The 18,004-nt window shown below is 37.8% G+C and overlaps 5 protein-coding genes across 5 annotated transcripts; 3 read left to right on the top strand and 2 right to left on the bottom strand.

Moving 5' to 3' along the window:
- Positions 1 to 1,892: 1,892 nt before the first annotated feature.
- On the bottom strand, positions 1,893 to 3,774 carry MEF19 (mitochondrial editing factor 19). Its single transcript, XM_008248273.3, has one exon. The coding sequence runs from the start codon at positions 3,653 to 3,655 to the stop codon at positions 1,958 to 1,960; it is 1,698 nt and encodes a 565-aa protein (XP_008246495.2). The 5' UTR covers positions 3,656 to 3,774; the 3' UTR covers positions 1,893 to 1,957.
- A 285-nt stretch (positions 3,775 to 4,059) lies between these two features.
- On the bottom strand, positions 4,060 to 5,040 carry LOC103344659 (uncharacterized). The gene has a single exon (XM_008248272.3). The coding sequence runs from the start codon at positions 4,907 to 4,909 to the stop codon at positions 4,199 to 4,201; it is 711 nt and encodes a 236-aa protein (XP_008246494.2). The 5' UTR covers positions 4,910 to 5,040; the 3' UTR covers positions 4,060 to 4,198.
- Positions 5,041 to 5,473: 433 nt separating this feature from the next.
- Positions 5,474 to 8,161, top strand: LOC103344658 (root phototropism protein 3-like). The gene is made up of 4 exons (XM_008248271.2): positions 5,474 to 5,824; positions 5,922 to 5,991; positions 6,393 to 7,520; positions 7,679 to 8,161. The coding sequence occupies exons 1-4, from the start codon at positions 5,652 to 5,654 to the stop codon at positions 8,045 to 8,047; spliced, it is 1,740 nt and encodes a 579-aa protein (XP_008246493.1). The 5' UTR covers positions 5,474 to 5,651; the 3' UTR covers positions 8,048 to 8,161.
- Positions 8,162 to 10,293: 2,132 nt separating this feature from the next.
- On the top strand, positions 10,294 to 12,653 carry LOC103344657 (RING/U-box superfamily protein). The gene is given in 8 exon segments (XM_008248270.2): positions 10,294 to 10,525; positions 11,048 to 11,142; positions 11,287 to 11,360; positions 11,450 to 11,505; positions 11,615 to 11,727; positions 11,950 to 12,011; positions 12,211 to 12,423; positions 12,425 to 12,653. Coding segments are annotated over 8 exon segments (807 nt in total). The 5' UTR covers positions 10,294 to 10,410; the 3' UTR covers positions 12,504 to 12,653.
- Positions 12,654 to 13,217: 564 nt separating this feature from the next.
- AMI1 (amidase 1) lies at positions 13,218 to 17,378 on the top strand. Its single transcript, XM_008248267.2, has 9 exons — positions 13,218 to 13,383; positions 13,746 to 13,898; positions 14,068 to 14,192; positions 14,270 to 14,395; positions 14,755 to 14,937; positions 15,190 to 15,337; positions 15,445 to 15,613; positions 16,364 to 16,498; positions 16,661 to 17,378. The coding sequence occupies exons 1-9, from the start codon at positions 13,274 to 13,276 to the stop codon at positions 16,814 to 16,816; spliced, it is 1,305 nt and encodes a 434-aa protein (XP_008246489.1). The 5' UTR covers positions 13,218 to 13,273; the 3' UTR covers positions 16,817 to 17,378.
- Positions 17,379 to 18,004: the final 626 nt, after the last annotated feature.

The following is an 18,004-nucleotide window of genomic DNA, read 5'->3' as shown; positions in this document are numbered from 1 at the left end:
GCCTATTTTTCATGTTTTCTTTGCTAGTCAGAATTGAATGATGATTCAATGTTTACCTTGGTTGGATGTAATGAATGATAGCCTCTATGTCACAACCAATTATTAAGGTAAACAGACAGTTCATCTTTCTTATCAAACAATGACATATGTATCATATCAATGGAAGTCATTTTCTAAGGACAGTACTAGATTTATCTTCTTTGTCAATAAAACACCGTTTTAATGTGTAAATATGCCATTGCCTGGCCGTAGATATGTTCTCTTTACTCTTTGTGCAGGAGCCACGAGTAAAATGGTTTCTTCTTGTAATAGGGGCTAGGTAGGAGGTGTTGAAGTGTTGGAATTTGGTGCCTCCTTGCAATGGGGAATATAAGTGAGGCAAACCTATTTATTATCAATGTAATTCATCTGTAGGTGTTAATGATTGCTCGGTGAGATGTTTTCTACATATTCATGTAGAAATTGCATCTCTTTCATGTTAAGGAGACCACTGAGTCAAGATAAGTGATCTCTCAACTATGTGGAATTTTAGGTTTTATTTAATTCAGATCTTGTTGTAGCTTTATGCCTATGAAGCCGTTACCAAACCTCTTGGAAAATTGAAATACTGGCTACAAATCCTGGCGTGCCGCTCGTTGTATTAATCCTGGTGTGATACTGCATGGTTTCCGTGTGCGCGCAGCTTCGTGTTCTGAATAACTCTATAAGTACTACCAGTAGTTGCATCCCTAGAACATATCTGTTGGTCATTTGTAGCTAGAAATCAAAATTATCCAAGGTCCATTGTTGTTTTTGTGTTTTAGAGTCATGATTTCTGGAGAAGGTGCAGGTGAAGGTGACGTTGAAGATGAGGATGATGGGCATCTCAAAGTGTAGACTACCAGAAAGTTGGACATCTCGAAATGCAGATGTTTGAAAAATCGAATTGGTGATAGATTACCAGATTAATTTCCCTTCTGTGGCGGTGTATACACCAATGTATGTTTAGAAAATAAAGAAAAAATAAAAATCTTCTCAAAATGGTTTGATTCTGAAGCACTGTGTTAGAAAACTTTATTTGCTTTTATGGGAGCGACTTTATTACATTGTAAAGTAAGCTCCATTTTAGATATGAGATTATTTGTAATGTTTTCATATTTTTCACGTTTGCTCTAGATGCGAATAAACATTTATGAATTCAAGATAAAAAAATATTCACATATAGCTTTAGAAGTTAATTTTTTTAATAGAAATTAGCTTGAGATATGTTCTTCAACAAACAGAGTTCATCGTATAACCAAACCAAATTGTTTATTAGGCCTATTTATGAGCTAATGGGAGAATTTAAGTCCACTTTGGTGCGAATGAAGCTAAAATTTTCTGACAGATAAAAAGGACTTAAAATCTTGAAAAGGAAAGGGAAATGGCAATGCTTTTTACATGGAAGCAAGGAGATAGAGGGCGGGGGCACCAGAGGCCAAGGACCGAGACGGTATCGCGTTGGTCGAAACCATAAATGAGATGGACATATGTGAAGACTAAGTTATGGGTGGTCATAATATAACTTCAGCAAACATGTGCATTGTTTAGTTGGGTGGGCAGAGTGACCCTATTATAAATAGTGGATGCAAATGTTTGAGATTTTGAGCTTGGCATCTCAATCTCTTTGCTATTGGGGTTACAGAGATTATAATACTTCTTGTTCATATAATTGTGAGCAATATTCTTGAAGGGTTTTGTTTGCAGGCTCTGATCTTCCAGTCCAAACTGCTCGTTGTCATTGTTGGCTAAATCGCCAACAATGGCAGTGAGCAGATTGCACTGGGAGGAAGTAACTTTTATGTCTCTTTGCAGCTTCCTTCTCCAATGGCCCTGTGCTTGCCTTTTGAGATTATGACAGATAAACATGCATATGATAAATATGTCATCTGGGAACTTTTAAGTAAAATAAATTTGGAAATGAATCAATAAAATATACTCATGAACTTAACAACTTCATTTCGACTGAACTATGACCAAGATTTTTGGCAATCCTCCTATCTTTCATCAATTCTCTAGCTAGCTTTACTTCCTGCCATCGACCGGCCCTTGCGTATATATTTGAAAGAAGAACATAAACTCCACTACCATAAGGTTCCATTTCTGTTATGCGTCTTCTCACTTGGTCAGCTAGATCAACATTTTCATGTATCTCGCAGCCATTCAGGAGAGCTCCCCATACAGCAACATTGGGTTGAAGTGGCATTTCTTCCAGTAGTCTCACCGCCTCTTCAAAGCGGCCTGCTCGACTCAAGAGATCAACCATGCAGCAATAATGCTCTTCAGTTGGTTCTATGCCATAAACATTTACCATTGAGGCAAAATGTCTCTGACCCTCCTCCACAAGACCAACATGGCTACATGCACATAAAACCCCGATGTAAGAGATCTGGTCTGGAACAACCCTAGCATCCTCTTGCATTTTTCTGAAAGTTTGTAGCGCTTCCATACCGTGCCCATGCATAGCTAAACCAGTAATCATGCTAGTCCATGCCATCGCATCTTTCTTCTGCAGATTGTCAAAAATTCTTTGAGCACTTCTTGCATCTCCAGTTTTGGCATACATGTCCACTAAGGCAGTGCCAATAGCTGTGTCTTTGCCCATGCTAGTTTTTGATACATATGAATGAAGACTTTGTCCCAATGCCAAAGCACCCAACTGCGCACAAGCACCTATTACACCCAGAAAGGTAGCTTCATCCGGAGCAAACCCAGCATTCTGCATATCAGAAAAGAGACCAATTGCCTCCTCAGCCCGGCCGTACTGATTATAAGCACTAATCATGGAATTCCAGGTAACCAGGTTTCTCTGAGGCATTTTGTTGAACAGATCTCGTGCAGTTCTCAAGCTGCCACATTTTGCATACATATCTAATATGGCAGTTGCTAGAACTATATTGAAATTGAAACTTGACCCAAAGGGATCAAACCCAAGTTGGCGAATACGACTGTGAACCAACTTTCCAGTATCAATATCCCTACTTCGAGCACAAGCAACTACAACATGCACCATGGTGAACTCATTAGGCTGTACATTTTGAAGTTCCATATCCTTGAACACCTTTATAGCCTCAGTAGCCTGATTGTTCCCAACAAACCCAGAAATCAAACTAGTCCAAGCAACTACATTCCACTTAGGAATATTATCAAACACTTTCAGGCCTGAATTCATATCTGCAAAAGAAGCATACATACTAAGCAAACAAGTAGAGGCATACATGTCCAACTCAAACCCAGTTTTCACAATGCAATTATGAACACATCTTCCATAATGGTAAACAGTGATTAGGGAGCACGCTTTAAGCACAAATGGGAATGTAAAATTGTCCGGCACGTAACCCCTTTGCAGCATTTCTCTATACATTATCAAAGACTCAGCTGGGTTTTCACTATTGGAGTAGCCTCTGATCATGGAGTTCCAGATATAGACACTAGGCTGATTAATTTGGTGAAAAACTGACTTGGCATAAATGAGGTCTCTGGCTTCAGAATTTGCACAAAAATCAACAAGCCTACTTAATGGGATCACATTCTTAAAAACTGAGGTAGTGATCATAAGCCCATGTAATTGTTTCAATTCGCTCATGGATTTGCATGTTTCCAACAGTGAGAGAATGGTGTTGTAGTGTTTCTTCATGAATCATGAGCCTTCTTATTCAAAGGAAAGACCTTGATGGGCAATGAAAAGCTTATATAGGAGCAAAATGTAACACTCAGCGTATGAAACACTGAGCTTTCTATAGGAGCAAAATGTGAAAGCACCATGGCAACATATCATTTGGCACAATGCAAAGAACACATGTTACCATAAATAAACAAAATCAATCATGAAACAAAGAATCAAATTTCATTGTATTTTTTACTACATATCATATCTCATTGTCTTTGAGGAAAAAAAAAAATTCCATTACAAAAGAAAAAAAACTATGCTTTCTCTTTCTCTTAGAATGTTCTTCTTCGGCTTCGTCTTCTTCTTCTTCTTCTTCTTCTCCATGTTACAGTCTCTATTATTGGATAACAAGCCCTAAGCTTCAAACCCCATTTTTGCAATTCCTCTCTCTTAAACCCAAAACCCACCAAAACACCCCCAAAAAGGACTGCAAAAAATAATAATAATAATAATAATAAATACAAAGATATTCCATTACAAGAAAAAAGCTATGCTTTCTCTCTCTTTTTCTTAGAATGCTCTTCTTCCACTTCTTCTTCTTCTTGTTCTCCATGTTAGAGTCTCTATTATTGGATAGCAAGCCCTAAGCTTCAAACCCCATTTTTTCAATTCCTCTCTCTTAAACCCAAAACCCACCAACACACCCCCAAAAAAGACTGCAAAAATACCTATCTTCTCCCACCACTGAACCATAGCAACCCCAGAAAGGCCAAAACCCAAACCGCAGCAAAGCACATTGCTTTCCACCTCGCTTCCAAACAACAACCCCAAACCAGAAATCACCAAAATCCCATACAACAGAAACAACAAGAACAACTTTCTGTTTCTTTTCCTTCCGAACCCATCAAAGCCTCCTCCTCCTCCAAAACCCTTCCAAATTCCCAAACCCCCTCCATTGCCATCTCCACTGCAAATTTCTTCGATAACCAGATCCAGCGGCTGAGGCAATATCTTGAGGTTAGACACGATAACGGGCATCAATTGGCGCAACAATCTTGGTAATCGTAGAGACCCAGCTCGCCTTTTATTCTTCCTTGCACATACAATCTGTTTTTGGATCTGGATTTCATGGCAGAGTGAAAGTGAAACGCTAAAAACGGGAGATTTTGGTACAAAGATGGCGTTTTGAATCGATGTGTTTGTTTTAACAATGGGGTTGAAGAGGCAAAGAGAGGATTTTGAGAAGTCCGGTTGTGTTTGGAGGTGAAGGGTCTTCAGCATTGTACACTCCGCTCTCTGTTCTCAGAGATGAAGATTCGAAGAAGAAGAAAGGTGACCGTTTGAAGAAACAGCCTAGGGTGTTTTGTTTTTGTTTTCCCTGACCTAAAAGAAAAAAGAAAAGAACCCTTTTTTTTTGCAGGGCCCTAAGCTTAAAACATGTGAAATTTTGTGTCATAGTCTAATAGGAAAGAATCTTCATATTAGAATTGTGTAATAATATATGTGGACCTTGTCTTCCTAAATTGACATTTCGAAACTTGTTATCTGGTTTTGGTTTTTTTTTTTTTTTTTTTTTTTTGCCAATATATTAGGCAATTTACAAAACATAAGTTTATCTTAGATGAAATTGAAGACAACCCCAAGTATCAATTGAATTTTCAATGCTTTTGGAAGATCATGGAGTGGATAGGGAGGAGGGAGCTAAATCCATGACACGTGGATTTGGTTGAAAATTGAACTGAATGATTAAGGTGATGCTGATGGAGAAAAAGTGCTTCAGGTTCTTTAGTGGATGTGATTGTAGGACATAATATTATCATGGGGTTGGCTTCGATTCATCCACACTCTACAACTATGCTTAAATTGACAGGAGATGGCAAAAGGCAACCAACCATCTTAATGGCATAACTACTTCACACCCAAATACTTCAAGTTCAGCTTATTTATGTCCTCCATAAGATGCCAGAGACTCCAAAGTTGTTTGTGAAGAATAATCTCTCTGTGTTCGAACTTTTATGCAAAAATGCAAGGCTTTGTCTTCCCTGGAATTGACAGGCCTGCCACAGGCATGAAAAGTGTTGATAGAGAATATCCTGCACACCGTTCAGTATCTGGTGGGAGGCAAAGCAAATGCGTCATGTCACCATCCAATGCCGGCATGGTTGTTGAAACTATAGAGAGAAGAAATAAGCACTGGTACCTCTTCCTTCTCCTGTTGTCAACTACTTGTATGCCAATACTGTCTTTCTGGTTCTGATGTATGTTTTCGAAACTATTCGATCTTTTCTTGCAGGTTTGTCCGGACAAAAGTGGCAAGTGATTTGATCATACAAGTTGGAGATTCCAGCTTTCACTTGCATAAGGTATGCTACTATGCTGAATACACTTCTTAATGGAACCAACAAAATTGACTTGAGCTATTATCAGGATCCGCATGTGAAATACGGATTGCTTTATCAAGAAAGGCTTTCTTTAATTGTGGGGAATTATTTTACCAAACTAGGTCAGCATGCTTATAGTAATAGCTCTAGGATGTTGTTACAATCATTATCTGAGTCTTTCGAACCCATCTGCCTTGTACTGTTTTGTTTAAGCAGCCTATTGATATGGAATTCCTCTTAAAAATGCCTTAAGTGAAGTCAGGCATCTGACATGTCGTATCGAACATTTAGACTCAAAAAATGGATCCAAATTTTGAATTAAGAAAATGAGATGTCATGTTCAGATTCTTTATAGTTTGATTTACTGGTGTTTTGGTGCTCAGCTCCCGATGGTCATGAGAAGTGGACACTTGAACAGACTAGTATTCCAGAGAAGTGATGCAGAGAGAGAAACCAGTCGCAAAATTCACATAGACAATCTTCCAGGTGGAACCAAAGTTTTTGAATTAGTAGTCAAGTTCTGTTATGGTTGGAAGACTGATCTAACAGCTGCCAACATTGCTCCACTATATTGTGCTGCACATTTCTTGGAAATGAGTGATGATTTTGAACAAGGAAATCTGATATCCAAAACTGAGGCTTTTTTGAGCTTTTTGATATTTTCATCATGGAAAGACACATTTAGGATTTTGAAAAGCTGTGAATCCATTTCTTCATGGGCTAATGAGTTTAAAATCACAAAACGAAGCGCCGAAGCCATTGCTTGGAAGGCCTGCACAAACGTTAAAGCATTTGGTTCTTCTGAGAATGATAATGCACAGTGCTTCAATGTTCTACCAAATAATGCAGAGAACTTCAAGTTTGAAGATGAAGCTGACATTTGGTGGTTTGAAGATGTTTCATCCCTAAGAATAGATCATTTCATTGAAGTGATCCAAGCCCTAAAATGTAAAGGGATGAGAGCAGACCTTGTAGGATCATGTATAGCTCATTGGACTGCTAAGTGGCTTGAACGAATCACTTCTGGGCTTGAAAGAATGACCCCAAAGCATATGACCCATCAATTACTAAGAGTTACAGCTGAGTGCTTGATTAAGGTACTGCCTACAGAGGAGAATTCAGTTACTTGCAATTTTATACTTCATCTTCTTAAGCTGGGGTTCATGACAAAGATAAATTCCGAATTGCTGAGCATGCTTGAAAGACGAATCGCTTTCATGTTGGATCAATGTCATGCTCCAGATCTCTTGGTTAAGAACTATGGAGGTAAAGATAGTGTCCATGATGTAGGTCTTATTGTAAGGGTGGTGGTGTCTTATGTTTCTATAGTTTTGAGTAGTCCCACACCAAAAATGTTCGCCGTTGGAAGGTTGATAGATGGGTATCTTACTCTAGTTGCAAAGGATGAGAACCTTACGGTGAATAGTTTCCAATCACTTGTAGAAGCATTGCCGAAAGACGCTCGGTATTGTGATGACAATCTTTATAGAGCCATTGACATGTACCTCAAGGTATAGAACTTTCTTCTCTTCCTTATTTTTTTGATATCATGCAGTAGTTAATGCATCTCATCACCAATTGAACCAGAAGAGGATGCAAATCTTACATTACTATAGGCTTAACTGCAATGACTTAAACAACTAAGTAGCTTATTGTTTTCTTACTGCAGGCACACCCTAGCTTAACAGAAGAAGAAAGAATGAGTCTATGTGGATCCCTGGAATATCATAGACTGTCACAAGAAGCACGCGAGCATGTAATGAAGAATGATCGGTTGCCCCTGAAGATTACGACACGGTTTATCCTTCTTGAACAAGTAAATATGACTAGGTCAATGACAGCTATTGGATCAAATTACCGAAGAATGAAGACTCAGGCAATTGTCAGAGTAAACAAAGGTTTAGGGAAGGGATGGATGAACTCCAAGAAGGAAATAAACTTGATGACAAAAGAGGTTGAGACAATGAGGGTGCAACTCAATGATTTGCAAATGTGTAAATTAAAGCTTCAAAACCAACTGAAAAGGTGCATTATTTAGAAGAGAAATGTGGCCTTCATCAGAAAGTTCTTGGTATTGTACTCTTTTTTTTTTGCAACACAAGTTTGACACCTTAATAATGTATAAAAAGATATAATGGTCTGCATTAAGAAATTTTTATGCTATTTAACACCTTGAAATACCTCAGGCTCTGCTCTACCTTGAATTAAGACCACCAGAGAAGATCCACTTCTGGTCTTCTATTACCAGAAACTCAGATGCAATTACAAACCGGTTGAACTCAAACTGTCTTGGCACTATCAAGAAAGATAGGCTAGGCTGACAAGGACCTTCAATCGGGAAACTGAAAATTTTGTAACAGCTCAACTAGACTAAGCAACAACTCAAAACAGTGTAAAATTCACAGTGCAAGAACATCAAAGAAATAGTTCATCAACCATATTTGGGTACGTGGTGACAAATTAAGAAGGAAAGAAATGTGTACACTGAACCAGAATAGTTGGCACATTAATATGAATAAGCCTGCCAGACCAGAAAACATTGTGCCTTCCATAAATCTTAACACTAATCACAGAGGCAGGCTGATTTAAATGAAAATTATCGTTCGACATGACGCGACGTGTCCCTTGAAAATGTAATTAAATTAATGGCATGCTTTACAAGATTATAAATAGTGTGAGGATAGTACATGTTTGATCACCCAAAAACAACTGACCTGTGGCAGAAGATACATATGAAAGCAAAAGCTTGGCTCCATTTTCCGGCTTGACTTTGCAATCCATCAACTTTCTTGATCAAGAAAAATTGGATTGTTGAAGGCTCCGAATCGCGTCATGGAACAAGCGGGCAGTAGCAGCAGCAAGAGGAAAGGCAAAGGGGTAGCTAGTAGCAGCAGTGCTGCAGAAACTGACACTTCATGGCCATTCAAGTTAAAACTCAAACTAGCCAACTTGTACACTGATCTCCTCAAGTTTGACCCCTCAAAGGAGTTTGAAGAGCATGTTGTAGGGGCCATGAGTGAGGCTAACCGCAAGCTACTGGAGGACTGGAAACCAGTTTATATATCAGTGTGTGATGTAACTGATGCTGCTGATACTTGTCAAACTTACAGCATGAAGTTGGAAAAGAAAGAGTCTTACTGGTTTGGACCTGGTTTTTTTACTCATCAGCCGCCCCCTACTGACACTTATTGATTTGACACCATTGGGCCCCTTAGACGTGTCGTGGACATAAGGAAGTTGTTCTTTCAGATCGAGAGATTGGCCCTCGATGGTCAGACAACAACAAGAACACACTTCAGTTTACTGGTTTTTTTTTGTTCCAAGGTTGGACTTGCGCACCTTGTTTTGAGAGGAAACAGAGATCAATACCCTATGTACAATAGTTTTAAGGGAGTTTCACTAAAACACCCAAAATGGGGGCTGAAATTATAAAAAAACCTAAGTACTATTTAAACATATAAACACACCCAAAATCCATCATTACACACACTCAAAACCCATTTTTAAACACACCCAGAAAGTTGACTTTGGGATTGATTATGGGTGTGTTTCTATATTTAAATAGTGCTTGGGTTTTTTTATAAACACATGTCTAGGATTGAGTTTATTTATAAATTTGTATAGTTTTAAAGGATTTTTAAATTTCATAAAATTATTTAAGATAATTATATATAATTAATTACTATTTATTAAGTAATTTTATTAAAATATTTAAATACTTCACTACATAAATAATAATTAAAACAAAATATATTTAAAGCGTATAGCCGGGCGGCTAAACGCGTATAGCCAGCGGCTATACTTTTTAAATATTTGAATATATTAAACAAGTATAGCCGAGCCGCTGTACTATTTAAATAATCGAATATATTCAAATATTATCGCCGTGCGTCTATACTATTTAAATATTCGAATAAATTTCAGCCGTATAGCCGCGCGGCTACACTATTTAAATACCCGGCTATACTATTTAAATATTCAAATATTTTCGAAGCGTATAGCCGAGCGGCTATAAAATTTAAATATTCTAATATATTCAAAGCGTATAGCCGCACGGCGGTACTATTTAAATGCTCGAATATATTCAAAGAGTATACTCGTTCGGCTATACTAATTAAATATATTCGAATATTTAAATAGTATAGCCGACCGGCTATACTGCTAAAATATATTAGAATATTTTAATATTCTTATACATTTAAAAGGTATAGCAGCGCGGCTATACTATTGAAATACTTTTGGTTTCTAATTATGCTTGTAGTTAAACGATTTGTTGATCCTCAACCAAAAATACAAAGAAAAGGAAACGACATTGTTTGCGGTACAGCTAGAATAATAACCAGACGGTGATGATGAATGAACATTGAAGAAAATAAAGGATAGTGAATTAAAGGTGCAGACATGGAGCAGCTGAATGTGAACAAGAACACCAGCTCTTCTTCTTCAGAGGACTCAAATCCGTGTCCCATTTGCCTCGGACCCATAATTCAAGATTCTTACCTTGACAAGTGTTTCCGTACGTTCCCTCTCTCTCTCTCAATTTCTGTTTAGAATCTGGGAAAACTGAAAGGAGAATAAAACGAAAGAAAAGACCCAGTTTTTGTAATTTTCTCTGCAACCAAACGGTGGGATGGAATTTAATTTTTGGTTTTTTAATGGTAAGTCGGTGTATCGACATTTGTTTTCAGTTTTCATGAATTTGGTTTCTCCAAGAAATCTGAAAGGGTCATAAAGAGACCAAATTGGTGAAAGATTTTCCTATGGTTGCCTGTAATGAATTTTTGCTATTAGTAAGACAGATGAAAGTTTAATTTATATTTGTGACTGATGAAAGTTTAATTTATATTTGATTTTGGTTAAAAAGTTTAGGGCTTCCTTTTTCTATAGCTGTAAGCGGTCATGCTGAAAGCTTCAGTATTATGTTTCCTGTAGTTGATAAGCTATAATGCTTGATAAACTCGGTCTTGTTGTATGAGTGTACCTGCACTGTATTATCTCATGTGTTGAGCCTCATAAATTGACAAATTTTGTGTTGCAGATAAGTTTTGTTACAATTGCATCTTACGTTGGACCAAAGTTGTTGCTCACAAGCAGTCTTGCCTGCCTACGTCTGTAAAGTGCCCTCTTTGCAAGGCCAGTTTGTTCATATGGCATTCTATTTATCATACTCTGCTCCATTTTGTTTCTTATGCTGCGAAAAATTACTGACCACACGAGTGTTTGGGTATACCACTTCTAAATTTAGTCATAGTGCTGATTTTTAGTGGCTTGGCGCAGACTGCAAATTTATCAATAATACATGGATATGATGGAAGTTCTTTTCAGAAGCATTACATCAACCAGGATTCTGGGTATGGGTTCTGTTGTTTCTTTTCTTTTCGCATGTGTCTGTGTTGTAAATGTAATTTACTTATGTATGTTTCGTTACTGGTATCTGCAGCTTTATCTTATCAAAAGATCACAAGTATAGATTACAATGCTATTATACTGAACCAGGTTTTGTGCTTGTCATTTGATTTATTGTTTGTGTTGTTTCTTATTTTATATCCTGAGAATCGCTATCACCGGTCTAGATGTCTTCCAGTTAACTTTGTTTTTCAGTCAGGTTTCTTAAATGACATATTTGATGTCTTGCGGTATTGGAAATCCCATAAGTATCTTCAGCCAAATCGCTGGCTCCAAAGTTGGTTGAGAAGGGAAATCCAAGCTCTGATGCAGGTCTTGAGTTCTTCTTGCTTGAATTTTCTCTCTTGGTGACATAAGGCACATTTCATTGTTTCAACATCCTAGAGACTTTCGTTTGTTTTTGGCTAGAATCACCCAGTCCACCTGGCTAAATCATAAAACTATGCATATGATCTATCTTTATCGACGACAGACCTGGCAGGAAATCCGTTTTAATCCTCTTTATAGCTAACTTGCTTCTTTTGCTTCTTGTAGGAGGAAGATGTTGATATCATTATGCACCACATACATGGGCTGATTCATTCATCCCTGACTAGGTGAAATTTGTTACCGTTTGGATCTCCAATTGAAAAATGATTTGATCATATTGAATGACGTTTCCCGGTTTAGTCACCTTCTTTTGAGTTCTTTTGGATGAGATATGAAAAGGGATATACTATTTGAAGGCTTGAAAACCTGCAGAGTTTCAATAATCTTTGTGTCTGAACTTGCCTGCCTGAACCCTGCATTTTTTAGGCACGAACAAAAGGGTCAAACGAAAACACCTGAAGCCAAACAAAGAGAATTTCAAGAATCAATATCTGATGCAGCAAGGCCTTTCCTAGCAGCAAGAACTGATCGGTTTGTAAATGAGGTGGAGCTATTTCTTGCTTCGGGTTTGAACATTGAAGCATACGATGCTGTGTGCATGCAACGCTTAGGTTGGAGTGCTCCAGGAGTAACTACGGAGCCTAGAAGGAGAACTTGCCGAACACAGACCTGCGATCCCTTACTTGTATATTTTTTATGACTCCGACTGTAGTGATTGAAAGTTTCATCTTAACATGTATGAAACAATCACTTGCATTCTTGTGTTCACTGATATACACTGTACTTGTATTGGATCCATAAGCGAACAGTTAACATCGGTACTTGAAAATATAAGAGCCTGCATTCCCATCTTTTTCATGGGCTTTTACTATTTTAGGTTCTTGGTCTATCCAACTTGTTTGACTCTTGTGGACTACATTGACACCATCAACATAATTCAATTATGACGTAATGTTTTTTTTTGGGTTTTTTGGTTTTTCGGATTTTCATTTAATGTTTTTTGGTTAAGAGTTCGATAACAATAAATAAATTACTATACACTGCGGATGCTAGAACTCAAATTCATGACTTTTTCTGAGAGAGCAATTGCTCCAAATCCTACACTAGTGGGTTGTTTGCATATTGACAATCTTTTGAGGTACTACAATGTGGTTGTTTTTGAAGTTGAGATAGATAAGAGAAGAGGATGAGGGATGTAAGCCAGAGATGAGAACAGAAGAATGCATAGAGATTTTTTAAAATTAAATAAATAAAAATTGATAACTCAAAAATACTTTTATCGACCTATAAACGTAACCCTACCAATCACTGGATTTTCCACTTTGCCCTTACTGACCCGACGCGACTAACTCATCCACTTTAAAGGGTAATCTCGTCATTGTGGTTGAAATAGAATTACAACGGCCCGTTATGCGGAAATGTGTAATTGGATATAATCGTATCATATGACTGATCAGTGCTGGGCTTGTCTGACAGAGCAGTAGCAGATATGGCGATAGGCTCAAATTATGGAGCTTTCATGGAGAAATTCGTTCTGCAACCACACTCTTCATCACATGACCTTCCTTTGAGTGGCCTCACTTTTGCTGTCAAAGACATGTGAGCCACTCTGTAATCTATACATGTGCTCTCAAGTTTTCCTCAATATATCACTCTTTCATTTGGTTTATGCAGCTTAAATTCTATGTTTTCGTTCTTATTTGCCAATTTCAGATTTGGGTTCAATCAATCACTGTTCTTGAGTAAACCATTTTGTGTGTTTCTGTGATTGTGTTTGTAGTGTTTGTACAAACTATAAATGATTTTTAAGCTATTAGGCTGTATCTATGTGATTTGTGTGCGTTTATGTGTTTTGTAAAACCATATTGATAGGGTACTGAACTGCGCAATCTTTTCATGTGTGTATCTGTGGTAAAGCTAAATTTTTTTGTTTCCTCACTTAAATTTCAACTTGGAAGCAGATTTGATGTGGCTGGATATGTGACTGGATTTGGAAATCCTGATTGGGCAAGGACTCACCCAGCTTCCGAATCGACAGCTCCAGCTGTTTCGGCAATCTTGAGGGGAGGTGCCACATGTAATGGTAAAACTGTCATGGATGAAATGGCATACAGGTTAGTTGAATTACTATTTTGATTGCATGAAATGGCAACAAAACAATCTATATAAGTCTATTTTCGTAGTATTTTGTATTTGAACAATGATACCGTGCAATAAAGAGCTGTAGGAAAGAAGGCTCTTAATTTTGTAACTTGACAGAATTTCACATTGTGTTTTTGGCAGTATAAATGGAGAGAACAAGCATTATGGTACACCCATAAATCCATGCGCACCGGATAGGGTGCCTGGAGGATCATCTAGTGGCTCTGCTGTTGTAGTAGGTGGAGACCTTGCAGATTTTTCCTTAGGTAAGTTATTCCTTCTTGTACGATCTTTTGTATTTCTTGCCTCTTTTTGTTGAAGCACAAGAAACTCACTTTTTCAGGAACTGACACTGGAGGAAGTGTTAGAGTTCCTGCCTCATATTGTGGAATTTTTGGATTTCGGCCATCTCATGGTGTCATTTCTACTTCTGGAGTTATTCCTATGGCACAAAGTTTTGATACTGTGGGTAAGAAATCAAGTGTTTTATTTTATTGCAGTCCAGAGATTTTTGGATATGACAAAAAAACTCTGTTTCGGATTTCCCTCAATTTGATATAATGGGAAAATATAGTCTTTATTTCTATTTTTGGAAGCAGATAACTTCTTCCACCTGATGATTCATAAGCTATCCATGGATTATGCGTTTTGATTGATTATTATTTGTGATACTTTTGTAAATTTAAGTTTCAGTATTAGGAAATATGCTATTTTTCAGAAAGCTTTACTCTTGTGAATGATGTATCTCTAGTTGCAACATAAGAGCTTTATAATATGTAGCACTCTTGCAATTGAAAATCATCCCTTTGACACCAACTTCTGATCTAGGATGGTTTGCGAGGAATCCTGCGATTTTGAATAGAGCTGGAAGAGTGTTACTGCAATTGTCTGATATGAGTCCTGTCGGACCTACTCAGTTGATCATTGCAGATGACTGTTTCCAGCTTTCAAGCATTCCAAGCAATCGAGTAAAACAAGTCCTTGTTGACTCAGTTGAGAAGTTATTTGGGGGTAAGTGAATTGACCATATTGATCTGTTTTAGGTCCAGCTATAAGCATTTTAATTCATACATTATTGAGTCCAAATTATTTTTTCCCAGCATTTTAAGTCACAAATATACCATCTAAATTGGAGAAGATATGTTATCACCTGAAAATCATCATCCTCTTAACTTGGTTATGTTAGGTCTCTTGCTGAGATACAATAAAGACGCCATCATAATATGGAAAGAAGAAGCTCACTTATTTTATCTACTAATGCAGGTCATGTTATAAAGCATGCTAACCTTGGGGACGTTGTCAAGGACAAAGTTCCAAGCTTGAACTGTTTCTTGGATAAAGGAAATGCAGGTCAAGAGTATAATATTCCATCCTTGGTAGCCCTATCAAGTGCCATGCGTCTACTTCAAAGGTGCTGACTTGGTGGACTTGAATATAAAAGTGTGATTTCTCTATGTTGATTAATGAAATTCAATTTATCTTTGGTGTTGAGTTCTAAATATATCATTGGGAGCATAGGTATGAGTTCAAGAACAACCATGGTGAATGGGTCAGTACAGTCAGACCTGATTTAGGTCCTGGGATAGCAGAACGTGTATGGGAAGCTGTTCGAACAACAGATGAAAATGTCTATGTATGTCAATCTGTGAAGACTGAATTACGTGTTGCTCTTACTGACCTTCTTGGGGTATTCTCTCTCTCTCTCTCTCTCTCTCTCTCTCATGCAAATCTTCTTTTTGGGATGTGATGATCCCACACTTAAAATCAAATGAGTTCAAATCCTTATTATTCTTGACAAAGTTTCTTGTAGGAGGTGTCAAGGATGCCTGTATGCATTAAGTAACATAGTATACAATGTTGTTTTTACATGTCCTGCCTATGCACATGGACAATATTTGGTCGGATTCTCTTGAATGTTCAGAACAGTAGCTCTGTTCCATTTGACTCACGTTTCTTCTCCGAAAAACGATTTTGGGAGAAACATGTTTTGTAGAAGGATGAGAGCACAAGACTATTTGTATCATTGCTGTAAAGCTTTGATTAATCTTACTTGAATGAATCTGGCTCATCCAGTTCCTGTATATGCCATCTCAAACATAAAGGGAGCCTTTTTCAATCATATTGAAGAACTGATTCATTCTTACTCAAAATACCTGACGTTGTTCCCCTGCAAAAACAACCATTAAACGAGGATTTTCCCTCAGGCCAAAGGAAACAGAATGAGAACTTTCCCATGTCATTTCAATGATCTTGTTTTCTCAATAACCAAATGAAGAATATTGTTCATATTTCCTCATACTTTTCAGATTGGTTAGAGTAGAGAGACTGAAAGATTGTTATTTGTTGCTACTCAGTGTTAGTTTTGAGATAATTTGGTAACAGAGATAACCTTGCATCTTACTTTCCTTTATAACCCGTTGGCTTGATTTTCTTCTAGGATTTTGGTGTCCTCGCAATTCCTACTGTTCCAGGGGCTCCACCAAAACTGCAAACAGATCCTACTACACTGGAAACTTTCCGTGCCAGGGCTTTTAGCTTGCTATCCATTGCCGGAGTATCTGGGTTCTGCCAGGTTTTTTAGCCCTCTCTAGATCTCTCTCTCTCTCTCTCTCCCCCTCTTTCCATGAGTGCATGTTCGGGCATGAGGCCAAATGTGACACATTACAGTCTTTTCCTTCCTCAATTACGCCAAATACCTTGTGAAAGTATGTCATCTCTTTCTACATATTTGCAGGTTAGCATACCACTAGGCCTGCATGATGAACTACCTGTGTCAGTTTCCTTGTTGGCAAAACACGGCTCGGATGGGTTCCTACTCAATCTTGTTGAGACTCTTTATGACACTCTCAAAGAACAGGTTGGAAACTTGGGGTTGCTGACAAGATTATGAGTTGCAAATTCTGGTCTCTTCCTAACATATGAGTGTGAGTTCTGATGCCTAAAATAGACAGGAATTTCCCTGCTTTCATCCTTGTGTATGGTTCATGAACAAATAGTTATACTAGCAAACTCATCTGAGCCTGACCAATTGGCCCAGTTTCAAGCTGTTAAAGCTTTTATAACAGCTTTTATGGTCACATTTCCAGATACTAAATAATATCTTGTGAGAGCATCCTAAAGTAGGTAAATAAATACGGCCTTTGTGTTCTTCTGCACAATAGGCCATTAAAAATTGAGCTATGAAGAACCTACTCTGGTTGCTCTTGCTGCCATTAAATTTAGACTAGTAGAAGTGAAGTAAGTAGTGGCAAATGCCTGGTCAAGGAAGAAGGTGGGGGTAGAGGTAGGTAGTAGGTAAGGTAAACAAGAGTGGGCGCTCTCTTCAGCCTCTGTCAACTGTGTTTGCTGCGTTCAACAAATGACAACTTGTATTTATGGGCTTCTGACTTCATTAATCTTTTTATTTTTCGGTCAATAAAAGCCCCTAAGACACTATGTGTGGTTTATGAGTGGTTCTGTGTCCCAAAACCTAAGCGCCACTTACACTCGTGCAAAGCACGGCCCACTCTCGTAACATCTGGAATTATGGGTGGAATTTGTATACCATACAATTTTATATACTTTCCTTTGTTTTGTCTATCAGTGCTTGCAAAAAAACTTGCATGTCACAAGAATAACACCATTTTGATGTCTCCAGCTAATCACGTAGATAAGGATTTTACCTGACGAAACTAGATGGTTGTGATTGGTATGAATGTTGTGTCTTGTACCAACTGATTCGATCAAATCCAGTTCAAATTAATCTGTTTTTGAAATAAGTAGAGATTAAGTAAGACCTCTAAATTCACAAGTTGATATAATTTCATCATTATGAAATTGATCGTAGAAAGCCAATCTAATTCAGTTGGATTCTAGCTTCAAATTTGCACTTGAATTGGATTCAATCTATATCGAATTGGATGCAAATTTGCCAAAAACCCCTGTATACAAAGGTGAAATTTTCTTATGTAACAAAACGAAAAAGTGTACGAGACTGACTTGGCAGGAAAAAAAAAAAAAAAAAAGGTCACCGAATTTTGCCCTTTCTTCACCAACCCAGTGGCCTGGTCCCCGCGGATCGTTCATCCACGCGCCACCA

The sequence above is a fragment of the Prunus mume genome, linkage group LG1 (assembly GCF_029339155.1).
Source record: "Prunus mume cultivar Tortuosa linkage group LG1, ASM2933915v1, whole genome shotgun sequence".
Classification (NCBI taxonomy): Eukaryota; Viridiplantae; Streptophyta; class Magnoliopsida; order Rosales; family Rosaceae; genus Prunus; species Prunus mume.
Note: the sequence above shows the minus strand (reverse complement) of the source record. Positions and strands in the feature narration are given on the sequence as shown.